Source organism: Talpa occidentalis, unplaced genomic scaffold (assembly GCF_014898055.3).
Source record: "Talpa occidentalis isolate TD23 unplaced genomic scaffold, MPIMG_talOcc4v2.1 talOcc4.4, whole genome shotgun sequence".
Classification (NCBI taxonomy): domain Eukaryota; kingdom Metazoa; phylum Chordata; class Mammalia; order Eulipotyphla; family Talpidae; genus Talpa; species Talpa occidentalis.
The window spans coordinates 51244223-51262564 of NW_023604295.1; the positions used below are offsets into that span (position 1 = coordinate 51244223).

General features: G+C 41.1%; 1 protein-coding gene across 39 annotated transcripts in view; it reads left to right on the forward strand.

Moving 5' to 3' along the window:
• Window positions 1–18342, forward strand: part of ZBTB20 (zinc finger and BTB domain containing 20) — a 775686-nt gene that overhangs the window by 731269 nt on the left and 26075 nt on the right. For 37 of the 39 annotated variants that reach the window (XM_054700589.1, XM_054700561.1, XM_054700562.1 and 34 more), the window contains one exon: window positions 7866–9473. In XM_054700589.1, the coding sequence (XP_054556564.1) occupies window positions 7866–9473 (1608 nt within the window). The other 2 variants (XM_037525511.2, XM_037525512.2) reach the window with 2 other exon arrangements.

Consider the following 18342-nt stretch of genomic DNA (forward strand, 5'->3'; position numbering starts at 1 on the left):
ACATAATAAAATAACAGAAAGAAAGAAAGGAAGGAAACAAAAGGAAAACAGGAAGGAGGGAGGTAGGGAAGGGAGAAGAGAGGGAAAGAGGGAAAGTAAGGGAGAGAAAAACAGGTGAACTGAGATGTGCTAGATTAAAAGTGCATATTGAGTTTGTATGTACTTTTTATTCAACTTATACCACAACATCTAACTTTTAGTCAAAAAAGTTTAGAGGGTATTTCCTAGTCTGTTAATGCCAAAAGGAACTCCTACAGAAACCTGACTCAAACCAAATGTTGTTAAGTATTAGCTGACTTCAACAACTTTAAGACTATATGGCTATATTCCTCCAAAGTTCGTGGCTTTATTATCTATGTTTCTCTTTTTCTCTCATCCTTTTCAATCCAGCTTTTTTTTTAAATCTTTCTATTCAGAAATGTTAGTTCTGTCACTTTGACTAAGATAGTTGATTTTAGCAACATCAGCTCAATCAGAGTAAATGGGAAATACCAGGTCAGCAGGCCTGATGCATCAGATGTAGTAATGAAGGTTGCATGAGCTTCAGTTACTTTGATTAGTTCAAGCAGTTAAACGCAGCTTAAAGAGACATATCTGAATCTATAATGGGTCTATAATTTCTGGAAACACAGACCTTTTTCAGATTGTAATGAAAGTCACTGACCTCATCCTTGTACTTAAGGACATTTAAATACTTAAAATGTGCTCCAGAAATGTGACAATGTGTGAATGAAAATTGAAGTAATATGAACAACTTATCTAACCGTGGTGCTGTGATCCTAAATAGAATGATGTTGTAAATACTTAAAACAAGACGGTAAATTTTTTAAAAAGATTTATTTATTCATGCATACAAGAGCTGGGGTACAGGCCAGAGGTGTGGGGGGGGGTGAGAGGATTCACCAGAGACAGAGTGGGGAACAGAACCGGCAGATTGACTGAAGTACACTGCTGAGGGGACCAGCAGGGTGAGCTAGGAGAGGTCTGCTGCGCCATGTGGGTTGCTCCCTGGCTGGCTGGGAATCGAACGTGTGCTATAGTGGCTGCGGTATAGCTTCATAGGTTGCATCTTAACCCTTGCGCCACCAGGGAGGCCCCAAGAAGGTAATTTTATTATCTGTCTACTTATAATAATATGCCGTGGCTACAAAAGTACAAACTTTCAGCTGGTGTATTCCTGAAAATATGTTTGAACGTCAAATTTATGAAAGGTGAACAATTGATCTATGTTTTGAGAAAAGGGCTTTCTTACCTACGGTGAAAACATGAAATCTCAATGGTACCCAGGCTTAGATTATCTGGAAGATGAAAGAGAAAGCCCAAAGTCTCCCCCTTTCACCTAAAAATGGCTAAGTGAAGAATGTAGCTCTCCTTCCCATAGGCTAATGACTCTCGCAAGGTTTGCCTGCAGGGCAGTGACAGCTGGGGTGCCCCAGGTATATGGAGCCAGGGCAGGAGAAAGAGGTCTCGCTGTGCCTACCACCTTCCACCTGCACAAGTGATTTCCCCAGTGTCCCCCACCCTAACCCTGCCACCCTCCAAAGGTTGTGAAGATGCCAGTGAGGCAGAAAAAGAGGTAAGGATATACAGGGCCATCTGCTCTAGATGGTAGAAACAGAACAAGCAACCTCCCTCCTGCAGCACAGGGGCTCAACAAATCCCCCTCAGCATACAAGTAAAGCAGATACTGCTGAGCTCTTGTGCATGACAGGACCACGGATAGAAATTAGAAGACTGGGTGACAGCATGCCCGTCTGCTTTCTGCGGAGAGGAATGGCTCTTTCCTAGAGTAGCCAACTTGGTATGTAGCCCCAACTTGTGATGGTGTAATCACTAAGCAACTGATACATGAAAAGCGGCCTCTGCCTACTCAAGGTGTCCAGGTATGATGTGGAGTGTAATACAAAGACTGTTTGTGGAAACCTGGCCATCCTAGCCGTACTTCTTGCGCTGACCCACTTACTTCATCTGAGCCTCACGGCCCAGATTGAAAGCTCAAGGGCTTTTTGGCCCTGCCATTTGACTCAGACCTGTTGACTTGACTGAAATTCATAGTGGTTTTAATTTAAGAACTGGAGTTTTCTCCCAAGTCACAGGGACTTCAGATTCTCCTCTCCCTCTACAGTGCCTCACTCTTACAGAGTCTCATTTTATATATCCGGACTGAGGAAGGACTGGATTTCACACCTAATTAAAAGAGATTGTATTGCCTGCTGTTTCCTTTCTTGTTCATTTTCCCTTGTGCACAGGCAGCTTTTTATTCTCATGCTAAGTCCTATCCTGGGACGCCCACAGCTTAAGGAACAGGCAGGCTGCAGGCACCCTACGAAACCGAAAGCTTGGCCCTCTATCACCTATTTCACCACCAGCAGATTTTCCCTTGTGCTTACTCCCTCCCTCCTGCTCCGGCCCCCTCCATATTGTGCTTGCTCAGAACACAACCACTGTGAGTGTGTGATCGCTACCAGTGCCACTGTGTGTGGTGAATGCCATCACAGGCTGACTCCATCATTTTAGTCTAGTGGAAAAGGGGTGGGTTATCATTGTAAAACACATAGCAAGTCATCTTTACCGCTTTTTTCATTTTGTCATCAGTCCTATGTTCACACCACTGTGGGAGATTTTTGGGTGGGGGTGGTGTCCCCCAATACACATAATCTTTGCAAAGTTTTGTGGTTTTGTAGTTGAAAGGGTTTTTTTTTTTTTTTTTGAATAGCCCAAATGCCTATTCAGTGCCAATCTAGGAAAGAATAGAGTTAGCGTTTTCACACCATTCCTTCCTATACAGTCCCTGAATAACCATCTAATCAAGATTTGTTTTCAATGGAGGACAAATCTTCTACAGTAGAGTATTTCAGATTTATTCCTTGGAATCTATACATTAATGCCGACTGGGTGAAAAGGACATGTTTCACAAAAGCCTGGACATTGCTTTGCTGTGGCAGAAACTTTTTCCCACTGTATTAGTGTTAAAAATAAAAGAAAGCCTGGGAAAGGGATCGCTCTAGCATTGTGTGCTGGAGGAATGAGGCGCGCTTGAATGGAAAGGCAGGGTCCCCCATCACATCTGTACCCCTATCAGCAAAATCCACTCAGCCTTCCCTGGTTGCTCCTACAGTGTGGGCCAGTGTACTCAGGGAGATGTTTGACAATTGTGTCTATAAAATACCAACTAGGTTTGTCAAGTCAGGTTTAAGTCTGTCTCTGTGCTTTTTAATGAAGTTGGCAACAATTTACAGCAATAATATTAATTCAGACTATTTAACAGAAAATTTTTTGTGATTATCTATATAAGGTTACCTGTTTATTTAGGTAGACTTGACAAATTGGGTCAAACAAGCATTCTGAATTTTTCTTAGGAGATTGTGTGTGTGATTTTATGACAGCTTTTGTTGTTGGCCATTTCCAACTCTTAAACAACTTCCATTATTACTTCAATGTCTCTTTTCCCTAAGGCCGAGAATTGGGATGTCCTTTAGATCTTTTGGCAATCCAAGATTCATTCCTCAGTGATTCAGTGCTCTGCAGTGAAAAAACCACCAAAAGGCATGGTTCTAATCCACCCTGTCACTAGCTGTGTAAAATTTGGACAAGTCATGTGGCCATTGAGAGCCTCAACTTCCTCTTACATCAAATAGTAATAAGAACTGTCCTGAAAACACATAGAGTTGTTGAAGTAGCGAATGAAATGTTACACATGAAAAAGTTTGTGTACTATAAAATGATACGTGAATATTATTATTATGATAATTATGACAGAGTTTCTAAAAATTATAAGACGCCAACTCTTCATCACATATGACATCTCTAGTGATGTCGTCATGACTGGTGCTATGAGCTAATGTGTTTAAAGAGTGTTTTCAGGGTCTCCCCTTGTAGCGCAGTGGTTGAGCGCTGGGTTGTGAGGCTGCCCCAGCCTCTGCAGTGCCAGTTTGATCCCCAGCCACCAGTGAGGGTCCCACTAAATAAATAAATAAATAAATAAATAGTGTTTTCACTTGTGTAGGAAAATTTATTTTAATAAATTCATCTTACTCAGAAATAGTGATCTTATTGAGACACAATCAGTTTTAGTGTTTACTATTTTATTTAAATGAAAGAAACATTGGTGATAGTAAAATTGTACCTAGAAAGCTATATTTTAGTGCCAGGAACAAGCTGTTTTGTTTTTTGTTTGTTTTTTTTTTAAGATTTATTTATTCATGCATACAAGAGCTGGGGTGTAGGCCAGAGTTGCGGGGGGAGGGGTGAGAAGATTCACCAGAGACAGAGTGGGGAGCAGAACAGGCAGATCTATCGAAATACACTGCTGAGGGAAGCAGCAAGCCAGTCAGGAGAGGTCTCCTGCGCCATGTGGGTTAGTTGCCTGGCTGCGGATCAAACTTGTGCTGCAGTGGCTGCTGATAGCTTCATAGTGCTGAGACTTAACCCCTAGTGCCACCAGGGAGGCCCCTTGTTTTGTTTCTTGTACCCATTTATAAAATTAAAACAATGTTCTTAAAGGTCAGTGAATGAGACTATGTTGGTCTCAGTCAAGAAACATAAATGCCTAGAAACATAAATGCCTTTCAAATACATGGCTAGGTTTAGAAATAGCTGAGGACATACCGGACAAACCTTTTCACACACATTTATAATACAACAGTCCGGACACCTAAGGGCCAGACTTCATTCAGAAGCAAAGCTATCAACACAGTGAAGCGGATAAGAGAAAAAAATCTATAGCCAGTCTGCCTAGAAATCCAGCTCCGCCACTAATTGCCTATGTAGAGTTGAGCAAATTTCTTAATTTCTCTGATCTCAGTTTCGTCATGTGAAAAATAGGGATAGTAAGACGACCTATACCGTAGGATTATTGTTTAGGAAAAAATGAAATTACACACATAAAGTATTTAGAACTATGTTTCACGCCTCGTAAGCACTTAAAAAAATGTTTGCCCTTTTTTATTCTTGTCATCATCGTGTACACATACATGGGGGACTCAGCAAGAATTTGGACTTTAGTCTATGGACTGATTTCCTGAACATTCCTTCCTGGATTATTGGGACCTGCCTCTGAGGCCTTATTTTGTATTAGCACAGTTACAGCACGGTTAATTCTTCAATCTGATAAAGATGATCTGTTTTCCATAAATGAAAAAAAGAAGAAACCATAGCTGAATGCAATATTTTGGGCAAATAATAGGCCTGATGGAAGCCAGAAAAAGGAACTCTCTTATATAAAAATTATTGCATAGTGTATCACCTGAAATGAACATAGAGCCAATAGACATTTATTAAGTGAATATATGTGAGACTAACCAAATGTGAAGATGAGAACAAAGAAAATGAATGAATATATAACAGGTTCTATTCACACCCACTGAGATGGATTGACTGTGTTTGTGTGAAGGCGAGGGGGAGAGACTGAACAACATAAGGTTGAAGAGCTAGTTGAGCTCACCCTTCCCAGCAGGTCCTGTCTCCTCAGGCAGAGGAGAAAGTATCTGAGGAGGTGGGCATTCCTTGTGTCTGTAGGACATTACTTGTGTCTGTAGGACATTACTTGTGGTGTTACTTCTAATAGGGATCTGGGTCACAAATCCACAGTCAGCATTTGTGTCATCTGATTTTGAAAACCCACTTCACTCTTGAGCTGATTGTTTATTTGTGAAGGCAAGAATAGGGGAAGCTGGACCTCCCTGTTGGCTCAAGGGGTTAAACACAACACTATGTAGCTATCTGCGGCATCGGTAGCACAAGTTCGATCCCGGCCATCCAGGGAACTACCCACATGGTGCAGCAGACCTCTCCTGTCTCTCCCGCTGCTCCCCTCAGCAGTGTATTTCAGTCAGTCTGCCTGTTCTGTTCCCCACTCTGTCTCTGGTGAACCCTCCTCCCCCCCCCCATACATCTGGCCTGTATGCATAAATAAATAAATCTTGTATGCATAAATAAATAAATCTTTTAAAAAATGGGGAACCTTTCTTCATCTGACTTATTTCAACAGGATGGTCCTCTAGGTCCATCCCTGTTGTTACAAAAGATAAAATCTTATCTTTTTATAATAGCTGAATATTGCATTGTGTATATATGCCACATCTTATTTATTTATTCATTCATTGATGGGCACTAGGGTTATTTTCAAATCTTGGCTGTTTAAAATAATGCTGCAATGAACAAAGGAGAACATATATCTTTTTAAATCAGTATTTTCATATTCGGATAAATACCCAGAAGGAGAAGAGCTGGATCATATGGTATTTTTATTCATGATTTTTTGAGGAACCTTTAAATTGTTTTTCATAATGGCTGTACCAGTTTACATTTTTACTAACAGTGTGCAAGCATTCCCCTTTCTCCACACCCTTGCCAACACTTGTCGTTTATTGTCTTTTTTATAATTGCTGTTGATTTCACTCTTCTATGGAAGATAACAAAAACCGTTAGCTGATGTTACAGGGAAATGGCCGATTGGATGAGTAAATTGTATAAAGGGGTCAATTGCGTGGTAATAGAAGAAACTGGACTTTCCATGGTGATCATAATGTAGTATATGCAGATGCCAAATTATAATGCTGTACACCTGAAACCTATTACTGTTAGAAGGCAGTGTTACTTCAATGAAGTAAATCAGGGGAATCCTATCAAAGACTCATTTAGAGAAAGGAAGTTTAGAGCCATTTGAGACAAGAGGTTAAAAAAAAAAAGGAAATCCCTGAGGCTTAATGTTATAGCACCTATTTTCTTTCGCATTTTGTGATCCAAATGTTACCAACATTATTCCTTGTCTGCACGCTCCTATGGTGTAAGGTAGCAGTAGGTCAGTTTATCCACATTCTGTGTGAATCTATTGCTTTCCTACTTGGACCTATTTGATAATTCCTCTCTAGCAAGTGTATATACTATCCTATTGCCAGGGTGGTCATACCACCCACTCCTGATTATTCCTGCTGCCCTGGACTAACTGTTAATAGTGCTCCCTTCCACTGTCAAAAATGCCAACTTTGAGTGATAAATATGATCGTATAGGTTACTCCAATCTCTCAGGTCAGTGCTTCCACGTCTGACCTTTTTAACATTCCTTCTTCCTTAAGCCTCAGAAAATTCAGATTAATACCATATTACATACCGCCACCCTAGAAAGTACTCAAACAGGTTGTCAGAGATGACAAGAAGAATGGAGAGATACAGAAAGCAGTGGATAAGTGCTCCTTTGGCGAACAGGTTGCGTTTTCTATAGCTGCCCCTCAACTGGAAAACAGGGCAACTGCTGTTTAGTGGACATCTTAGTCTGGGTTGGAGAGTTTTTTGCCTTCATGGTGTGAATTTGGGGAATATGCCATATAAAATAATAGGAGGAAAGGGTACTTTTAAACTATGAATATTGTTGTTAATCTATGCATAGAGTAAGGAATGTTGATAAATTGGGGGAAATGTAAACTTTCCCGAAGGATCCAGGCTTAGGTTTGTCTAAAGTGTAGGTAGAGTTCCAAGAGAACAGGAGTCCCATGGCCTCTCAGTTCTTAATTGCTGAAGTTGTAAGAATAGCAGGCAAATGACCCATCTATTTACCAGGTGGCTCTACTTCAACTGACAACCCTGCTAGAAACTCTAGGGGATTAATATCGATTCAATACCCAAATAGCCAGGGCACTGTTGGAGCAAAATTCAAGTATTCTTCCCATTGGCATTTATACCCACAGCATGACCCCTGTGCAATAGCCTGTTCATCTCCCCACAGTTACACAACCCCCTCCTGCCTTGTGTCTGCAGGGGGCTGCTTCTAAGAACTGTGAGCATTATCCACCTAAGTCCTAGGTGTTAGGAATGCAGTCAGTTCGCTATGACCCCATGCACTGTTTTGTGTCTGTCTTGCCACGCAGGTGACATCAGTTGCAAGGGGATGACCGAGCGCATTCACAGCATCAACCTTCACAACTTCAGCAATTCCGTGCTCGAGACCCTCAACGAGCAGCGCAACCGTGGCCACTTCTGTGACGTGACGGTTCGCATCCACGGGAGCATGCTGCGCGCGCACCGCTGCGTGCTGGCAGCCGGCAGCCCCTTCTTCCAGGACAAGCTGCTGCTGGGCTACAGTGACATCGAGATCCCATCCGTGGTGTCAGTGCAGTCGGTGCAAAAGCTCATTGACTTCATGTACAGCGGCGTGCTGCGCGTCTCCCAGTCGGAAGCCCTGCAGATCCTTACGGCCGCCAGCATCCTGCAGATCAAAACAGTCATTGATGAGTGCACGCGCATCGTATCACAGAATGTGGGCGATGTTTTTCCGGGGATCCAGGACTCGGGCCAGGACACGCCACGGGGCACTCCCGAGTCAGGCACATCGGGTCAGAGCAGTGACACCGAGTCGGGCTACCTACAGAGCCACCCCCAGCACAGCGTGGACAGGATCTACTCAGCACTCTATGCGTGCTCCATGCAGAATGGTAGCGGGGAGCGCTCCTTCTACAGCGGTGCGGTGGTCAGCCACCATGAGACTGCCCTTGGCCTGCCCCGGGACCACCACATGGAAGACCCCAGTTGGATCACACGCATCCATGAGCGCTCACAGCAGATGGAGCGCTACCTGTCCACCACCCCTGAGACCACACACTGCCGCAAGCAGCCCCGCCCTGTGCGCATCCAGACCCTGGTGGGCAACATCCACATCAAGCAGGAGATGGAGGACGATTATGACTACTATGGGCAGCAAAGGGTGCAGATCCTGGAGCGCAATGAATCCGAGGAGTGCACGGAAGACACTGACCAAGCTGAGGGTACTGAGAGTGAGCCCAAGGGCGAAAGCTTTGACTCGGGAGTCAGCTCCTCCATAGGCACCGAGCCCGACTCGGTGGAGCAGCAATTTGGGCCCGGAGCAGCACGGGATGGCCAAGCAGCAGAACCTACCCAACCTGAACAGGCTGCGGAAGCCCCTGCTGAGGGCGGTCAACAGCCACACCAACTAGAGACAGGTGCCTCCTCCCCGGAAAGAAGCAATGAGGTAGAGATGGACAGCACTGTCATCACTGTCAGCAACAGCTCCGACAAGAGTGTCCTGCAGCAGCCTTCGATCAACACGTCCATTGGGCAGCCATTGCCAAGTACCCAGCTCTACTTACGCCAGACAGAAACCCTCACCAGCAACCTGAGGATGCCTCTGACCTTGACCAGCAACACACAGGTCATTGGCACAGCCGGCAACACCTACCTGCCGGCCCTCTTCACTACCCAGCCCGCGGGCAGCGGCCCCAAGCCTTTCCTCTTCAGCCTGCCACAGCCCCTGGCAGGCCAGCAGACCCAGTTTGTGACAGTGTCCCAGCCAGGCCTGTCGACCTTTACTGCACAGCTGCCAGCACCACAGCCCCTGGCCCCATCTGCTGGCCACAGCACAGCCAGTGGGCAGGGTGAAAAAAAGCCTTATGAGTGCACTCTCTGCAACAAGACTTTCACCGCCAAACAGAACTACGTCAAGCACATGTTCGTACACACAGGTGAGTGCAGGTGTCCCTGGAGGCCTGGCAGCTGGGCAAGGGTGAGGGAGGTGTGGGAAGGGAGGGACAGGACAGGACAGAGGTAGAGGGAAGGTTTGTTGACCTTTCAGATGTTAAGGAGACCCCACTGTCAGCCATCTTCTAGAAGCCCAGCTATGCCCTCTAAGGGCAGGACCCTGCCACCAAAAGACAAAGTCACAAAAACCCTTTATGGAGCAAGAAGGGCCAAATGGAAAAGTCTAATAATAAAGAATTTTCAGGCACAGTATCCCTTAAATCCATTGAACTATGTAATACTTTCTTTGATCTAGGTTGTTTAAAACTGGAGAACTTCTTGGAGACCATATATTCCAGTCACCTCATTACAGCCCAAAGTCATATAGGCAAAGCTGGGAAGAGAGTTTTAATCTGCAGTAAATTCAGCTTGAAAAGGTTAAAACAAGGCTGATGCAAGCTTAAGCCATATCTGTGGTCCCTGAAATGAAGAGAAGTGCTAGACTCACTTTACTTTCTATTGCTTATCTGTTTTCCACATCTAGAGACCACAGTCTACACTGGGTACTACCTTTTTGAAAAGTGACAGGCTAGCTGGGACATGATTATGAGGAATATGATTAGGATGGTGAAGGGACACAAGACTATGATATGTGAGTGAGTTGAAGGTCTTAGGGATGTTCAGCCTGCAGAAGAGAAGACTCTTGGTGTTTTGTGAGTCGTGTCATGTATGCTTCAAGGGCAGCATAGTGTAGTAGTTACACTGGCACTCTGGGTCCAGGCTGCCTGGGCTTAAATGTAGACTTAACCACTACTGAACTGTCATCTTGGGAAAATTACTTGATTTTTCTATACTTCAGTTTTCCTTGTCTGTAAAATGGGAATAATAGTGATAAAACTTTCTTATAGTGCTGTTTTGAGGTTTGAATGACATAATATATGTGAAGTTCTTTTAAAAATTCCTGGTACTAGTAAGCATTCTATAGATGGTCGCTGCTGCTAGCATTATTAACATTATTTAAATGGTTAAGAGGGAAGAGATACTATGTTTGTTCTATTTGACTATAAATGGTAGAACTGGAAACTATGGATTCTTTCAACCAAGTAAAAGGAAAAATTTGTTAGCTGTCAGAGCTGCTATAAGAAGGGATAGCTTACCTCCACAGGAAATGAATTCGCGTAATTAGAGGTGTTCAAGGAGAGAATCTATGATCATTTTCTGGGGATCTCATAGAAGGCACTCAATCATCAGGTGAGCAGTTGGGCAAGATGGTGTTTCCTCCCAGATTCTCTGATTCTAGCGCTAAGATCTCCAGACCTCCCAGCCATTGCCCCATAATAAAGCAGACATAGAATTAGAAGCTCTATTGATAGGCTTCCATTTAAGTCACTGTAAGTATAATTTTAGAGATTTCCTTGTACCAAATAATGCCTACCTATCCCAGCGATGGCCACTGAGTTTGCAATGCCTATCATCAGAGTCACTCCTGTGATAAATCTCTGGTATCAGACTACACTATTAAATGATAAATAAATTTCCAGGGGAAAGGTGCATACTTGAGTTACAATACATGAAAATAAAATAGTTCCTCAAAGCAACGTTGTTTCTCAAGCTAACAGGAATCTAAGGAATAGGACATAAAGCACATGAATTTAAATTGGGGGGTAGAAGGGAAGCAGAGCACCAGACACTCAGACAAGGTACCAAGCCTGGAAGTACCCAACTGAAATCATTGCTTAGGATAAACTCTGCCTTCTTTGCAGTTCAGCACAAGTCAGGGCACTGTATAAATCTGTGTGCACGCTGTTATGTGAATCAGTTGTTCTTAAAGATGATAGTTTTCATACTCTAAAATAAGCATATGACTCACTATTGAATTTAGGAAGAATATCAGGTAGTGGTAGGTTATCGTTTACTTAGGGTAAATGTGAATGCACTAGTAATCAGATCAATCAAGGTAAATTTTCCTGTGGTACAGGTATTATCATTATTTGACAAATAGTAACATTTTTATTTATGTGACAATTGGCTTACAGAACGCTCTCATATAGTTTATTTTCTTTCTTCAACTGAGTAGCTGTTCTATAAACCTTCATATTAAGAATTAGGGCTAAAAAGAGACCAATTTACACAAGTATCTACTTAGCCAAAGTTGACTTCGCTGGTCTTAAAATCCATAAATATTTCTACTGTCCCCTTTCATGCATTTCCTCCACAAGACCTAGCAGATACAGAATTTGCATTTATTTTAGATCATGTGTTGAAATAAGAATTTACATTTGCACCATAAAATTTTGAGTGCATTACCAAAATTTGTCTTTTTTACCCAATGAATTCACCAAAGGATTCTGTGGTTAACCCAAATAACTAGATTTACCCATGAGAAAACCAGTAATGGGTTTGCACATGTAGACATCATAGATACGAAAGCTCAAGTAAAGTCATTTATAAGCCTGAATTAACTCAAAGTGTAGCCTTCAGATCTCCAGTAAATTATGCAGGTTCTCAGTGAGTTATGTTTTTTGTATGGATGTTTATAACACTGCCACATCTGGGAATAATCGATAATGTGTGTGTGTGTATATATATACATATCACTGAAGCACCTATTTAAAAGAAGCAAAACTCATCCCTTTCACCACAGAATTATTTAGCAATGGCAGTTTAGAAGAGAGCCATTTATCAAAACTTTTGTCTAACTAAGGGAGTTCATAACCAAACAAAGTTTAAAGAACAATTGGTCTAGAGTTCCAAAAAGCAAGAGAGACTGAACATATGGAAGTAATGCAAGACCTGGGTTCACTGTGGCCCACATTTCAAAACAAAGTTCTATCCAATATCTTGGGGAAAGGAAAGTATTAAAAAAAAAAAGAAGGGAACTTCCCAACTATACAGCAGCCAAGGGGAAATCATAAAAATCCAAAGCAAAAAGGCCAAATGTTGGTTTAAAGAGATTCTAGAAAGAACTGAACATACTTAGAAGAGTAGAGACAGCTTCATTAATCTTACCTATAATCTAATTGAAAAGAAATTCTAGCAAGAAAAGTTGACAGAGATAAAAGGAAAGAAATTTGGGTTTTCTGTATCACCACTGGCTTAGCAAGCACTTCAATAACTCCAAGGTTTAATGTAAATAATACTTGCTTTCATCAACTGCAGAGAATCAATTCTGAGATCTGGATTCCAAAAAAAAAAAATCCTATGTAGCTTTGTACTAATGATCCACAAATTTATTGAAAGCAAGTGTTTGAGACAAATAAGAGATATATCATGTCCACATTGGGGGCTAAGCTCTACCTTCAAGAACTAAGGAGCCCTGGTTATAAAGCATATTCCATAATGATTATAACTCTAAAACTTAGGTGAGTACATACATGAAAGATGAATGTACTGAATTATATTATTTGGATTTAGTTTTGGTTCCTCTAATTGGATGTGTGGCCTTAAGCAAGTCACTTAATTTTATAACCCTCAATTTCTTTGAGTTTAAAATGGAAATAATTTTCTTGCCTTTTGAGTAGCTATAAAGGTATAAGAGCTTTTCATAAAAGACAAAGTACTACTTAATACTTTTTTAAAAAATTGTCATTACGTCACTTTAGCCCCCTCCACCCAACAAGACATTGAGTCTCCTTGCTCTGTCTCCCACCTCTGAATAATAAGCTGCAAATGTGGTTCCTTCATCTATGAAATTCAAATACTGCAGCAATATAATACTCTTTGGGTTTCCCTTGAACTTCCTTCATAAAATGAACATTTTTTATTCCTTAATGATTTTTTTAAAAAGCAAAAGAAAATCTCACACCTAAACACTTTATCTACTACCAAATAAACCACAGTAGAACTTCATTTCGTCTAGAGTTTCTCATGTTCCTTTACTAAAGCTTCATAAAAGTTATGAGAAAGGAAACCAAAAGCTAAGGATGTATTTGGAAACAAGAAAATTAGAGAAAAATGTAAATAATACCATCCTGCCATGAAACAAAGTATGACTCTTCTGTGCCCACTCTCCTCAAGAGAAAAAACAAAAGGAAATGGGATGAAGGAGAAAGACAGGGGACAAAGAAGGATAAGCTTTGGTGTCAATGTGAATGTGAAAGGCAAGCAATAGAGAAAATTCAAAAATAATCTAAGAGCAGTGGTGGTCAAAGTGTGATTCCCAGTACCAGCAACATGCAAACTTTCAGACCTATCTCAGACCTGAATCAAAAGCTGGTGATTCAACAGGTCCTGACTTACACTAATTTGGGAATCACTTCCCTAGAGGGACTGAGTGATTCAGAGGAGGACAGCACCAGATTGCTTCTCTACATAAAATTGCTCTCTAATATTTCCCCAGTAAGAATCTTCGTATCTGAGAAAAGTAAACCAGAGTTAAGGATAATGGGTTGACTTCACAGTAAGTAAGTTTTATTTTGGAGGCAATATAAGACACGGGAAGTTCACCCCTCACCCTTGAGAGTAAACTAAGTCTCCTAGACTGCAAAGGTACCATGACGAATGTACTCTTTCTGGCACTTGACAGCACTTGGCTTGTATTATCATTATATGGGTGTTAAAATGTGAACTCTGTAAAAGAAGAAACAATCAGATAGGTAGGTAGGTCGGTAGGTAGATAGATAGGCAGACAGACAGGTTGATTTGTACTTCAATATATCCAGCATAATATCTTATATATAATAAATATTTGACCAAAAATTGAATTCAGTCCTGCCATAAGGATGTCTAATCACTTCTAAAAAAGGTAACTAGTCTGTTTCCCCAGAGCTGTTTATTGTGTGACGTATAGTTCCACTGAGCTAATGCAAAATACTTTGCATATTTATATATTAAATACTTTCTACAGTAATATGGGCTTGTTTCAGGTACCATGCTCTATTTGTTCTTACCTTGCTCTGTATAACAAAATAGCATACTTAATAGTAAGATTGACCAGGATGGCATTAGGCTTATTTAGAGAGTACCAGATTTAGGGTTGCCATATTTAGAAAACAGAAATACAGGATGCCCAGTTATATTTGAAATTTGCATAAACAAGTATATTTTTAGTCCAAGTATGTTCCATGTAATACTTATGCCATACTTATACTAAAATATTATTTATTATTTATTTGAAATTTAGATTTATCTGGATGTGTGTATTTTTATCTGGCCATGCTATCCAGGCAGTGCTTTTTAGATCCTAACTCTGGACTTTTTGTTTTAAAATTTATAGAGGAATAGAGACTAGTATATGTAGTTGCTTAACAAATATTTGTTGAGTAAGGGAATGAATGTTCCAAAATGGGGGACATGCTTTCCAGGAGAATTTAATTCAAGGGACTTATCTGTAAATGCAATATTTCTCAGCAAGACAAATTTCTTTTCCTTTTTCTTTTGATATTTGCCAGGGAATTGACTTTATCTGCATTCCCGCTTCTGTTTTCTTCACCAAAAAGTGGTAGATGTTTGGTTTTTTTTCAGGTTATCAACAACCCTTTGTTGGTGACTCTTTATCCTCTGCACATATGCTAATTTTGTTTGTTACTTTGAGCAGTCCAGATTTTTCAGCTATGGATTTGATATAAATAGATACAGCAAGAATAGTGACATAACTGTCATAAGTTGAGTAATAACAGTGAGATCATGATAATGTGATAATTCTCATGTAAAGCTTTGGCTGTGGAGTAACAAACAAATACAAGGTTTGAAGTAAGAAAGCCAGGCTGTAGCACTTTCTGAATGAGATTAGGTGAAATACTAAAATCAATCAGGTTCTTGATATTTTGTCACATAAGATACATATCTTACATGATTGCTCTAAAAATCAGATTATATAATGAATGTTAAATGCCCTTAAACACAAATGTTGTAAAAGTAGCAGAGCCTTTCAGGAACATGTATGTAATGTGTTATAATATCTTATTATAATAAAAGTAGCAGAGCCTTTCAGGAACATGTATGTAATGTGTAATGGCAGCATCATACATTACACAGAATAATCATAAAGCAAAAAAGGAGATAATCTGGTGGGCTGGCAACATGCTCTGTCACTACTGACTTGTTGGATGACCTTCAGTACGTTGTTCCACCTATTCTGGGGGTGTTTCTACCACACACATAAAGTTGTAAGAAAAGTCAAATAATATGAAGGAAGTTCTCTATGATCCTCAGATTCATCTTCACGCCAAAATATTTTACTGAAGCTACAGATACTTTGTGAATTCATTGCATCCCCAGTAGGCTGTGCGTCCACTAGAGAGCCTCACAGAGCAAACTGGCAGCAGGGTCACTCACATCCCAGGAACTGGAGAGGGGGGCTGGCAAGCAGTCATACTCACCAGGTGTCAGGTGTGTAGGCCTCTTTGAGCTAGACTGTTCTGGAAGACGGCAAGCTCTGAGGCCAGTAAAGCTCTAATGAGCCCCTGTGAGCATTGCTGTTACTGAACCTTTTCCCTTTTCGGTCTCAGTCTGTTTCTCCATTCAGAGAACCTGAATTCTAAGACCCACTTCCGCTTTCCTGGCAGTAGCCACTCCCCCCGCCCTATGCTTACTTCCTGCTTTCCTTCTTCCTGCCTGCTACCTACCTTCTCACCAAGCACCTGGTGTTAGCTTTCTGACCCCTCACTGTACTTTCCTGAAGAGGAGGCTGTTGTGCTGGAACAGAATATGGAAAATCTGAGAATATAGGAGGGCTTGGTAGGAACAGTGCTTCTCAAGCATGCCCTGAGAACAGCATTCACTGTCCTTTCTTAGCCCAGAAATAGCTTGGGTAGAATGAGAAAGAATCCATAGAATAAATGAGGTATTGCTAAGCCCCCAATATAGACATCACTAACCACATTGGGGTGTCATGATGCATTGAAGTATCTTTCACTCACACTGTGTGCAGAACCCTCTGTAGCTAATAACCTAACAGTATCTTTCTTCCTCTCCATTTTTTACTTAGCAGTCACCGTAGAGTGAACGTTACTGCTGGTTCTTGAAAAGGAGTGGAAAAGCGACTTTTTAAGATTAGGCAGCAAAAAAATAGAGATGAGCATATGCACGTTCCACTCCTCCTCCCACTGGAACTGTAAAGGACCCTCCTCCCCTCCATTTCTCCACTCATTGTCTAGTTTCTGGGCCTCCAGGGCTCAGTTGCTGCTTTTCTAAGAACTCCTCTGTCTAAGCTAATTGTAGGCATACTAGTCACAAAATCATTAGTTTAAATTAGCACGTGTAACTGAGGGTAGACTATACTCAACTCTGAAGTACATAGCTGCAGTATCAATCTTTGCTTTATTGATTATCAGAACCAGTTTTATCCTTAATCCATGACTTGCAAATGTTTTCTCATTTGGTTTCACTTGTCACTTCCTTTATGCTGACGGGAACGGTTTAATGTTTCTTAAAGGGATCCTGTGTTTTGTGGTCCGTGTTTTATCTCTTTAATTTTCAAGACAAGTACTTGCTGTGTTATTCTCAAATTACAGATAAGGAAACTGAGGCTTTAGAGAGGTTAAGTGGTATGCCTAAGTCACTCAGCCAAGACAATAGAATTTACATCTGATTCCTGCATCTCCATAAGACCCTATAATGGGTCATTTTTAAAGTGAAGGGGCTTGCCCGCATGCTCTGATTCCAGAGCCTACTATGTACTTTGTGTCTCTTTCTAATAAATAGGATTTGCCATTCCTGGCCAGACTCTCCTGGAAAGCCTACCACTCATCTGCTCTTTTCATTTCTCCACATTGATAACAGCAATCAGCAGACCACATCCATTTCATGCATAATTTTGAAAGTCATTTTGGAATCACTACGTAATAATGCAGGAAAATAATGAAGAGGGAAAATACTAACTTTTCTACTGAATGATATTGTTTCAAATCCATACATAGAGAAATGAAAATTGTGGACACCTGACTAATCTGAAAATGCACCCGATTTCATAAGACAATTCCTGAACTGCCTGTGCTCCACCAACATGGCCCCTTAATTATTAGACAGAGTACTTTCCTTTGAGGCATTCCCAAGTGCTTTGCAAACATTTTTGCTCATTAACTCTCATACCATATTTCTGTGGCAGAGAAGGAGCAGGATCCTTTGTCCTATTTAAAATGTGGGACTGCTGATGCCTTGAGTGATTTAAGCAGGTTACCCTCCGGTCATGCACTGAGGAGGCCTGGACTAGAGTCCTGGGGGGAGAGGGCGTTGTGGGCCAGGAGGGCAGAAGGCCACTAGGTCTGCAAATGACCATGGTGAGTGCTTGGCCCCACTCCTCACTTAGAGAAGAGGAAATAAACCCAGCGAAATGAAAACACTTAGAAAACCCAGGGTCACATGCGTAATTAATGAGTCAACTAATATTATGGTCATACAAACAACATACATATATAATGCTACGGAGGATAAGATGACAACTGTGAAGAATCAATTTTTAGTCAGATTAAAAGCATGTGAAAGTAGAAGTCCTTCATCAGTGACCTTGCCTAGAGGAAAAATAAGAAGGTTAAACTTTCAAACAAGAGCACTTTTAACATAGACAAAGTTACAACTTCCTAGCAACCAAATACCCACTAAAGTGAAGGTGGGACATCAGCTCTTGGGCTCTAGAAAGTGTACTGAAAGCACTGGGATGTCAAATACCATCTTGAGTTCCAAGCATATTTATAGCTGACAGAAATGTTCCAACTAAAAATGACATACGTGGCTGTCTCTCTTAGGGAATCTCTCATTGCAGAAAATGTACATATGTAAACACCACACACAGACTGAACTCTTCATTTAGTGGTAAAGAGGGAGCTAAGTCAAAATGTTTTTAATAACTAAAAAAAAAATAAAGTTCAAAGATCAATGACATTGACTCAGAAATTTATGGAGTAATTCCTTAATGAACCAGCCATTTCTTATGAT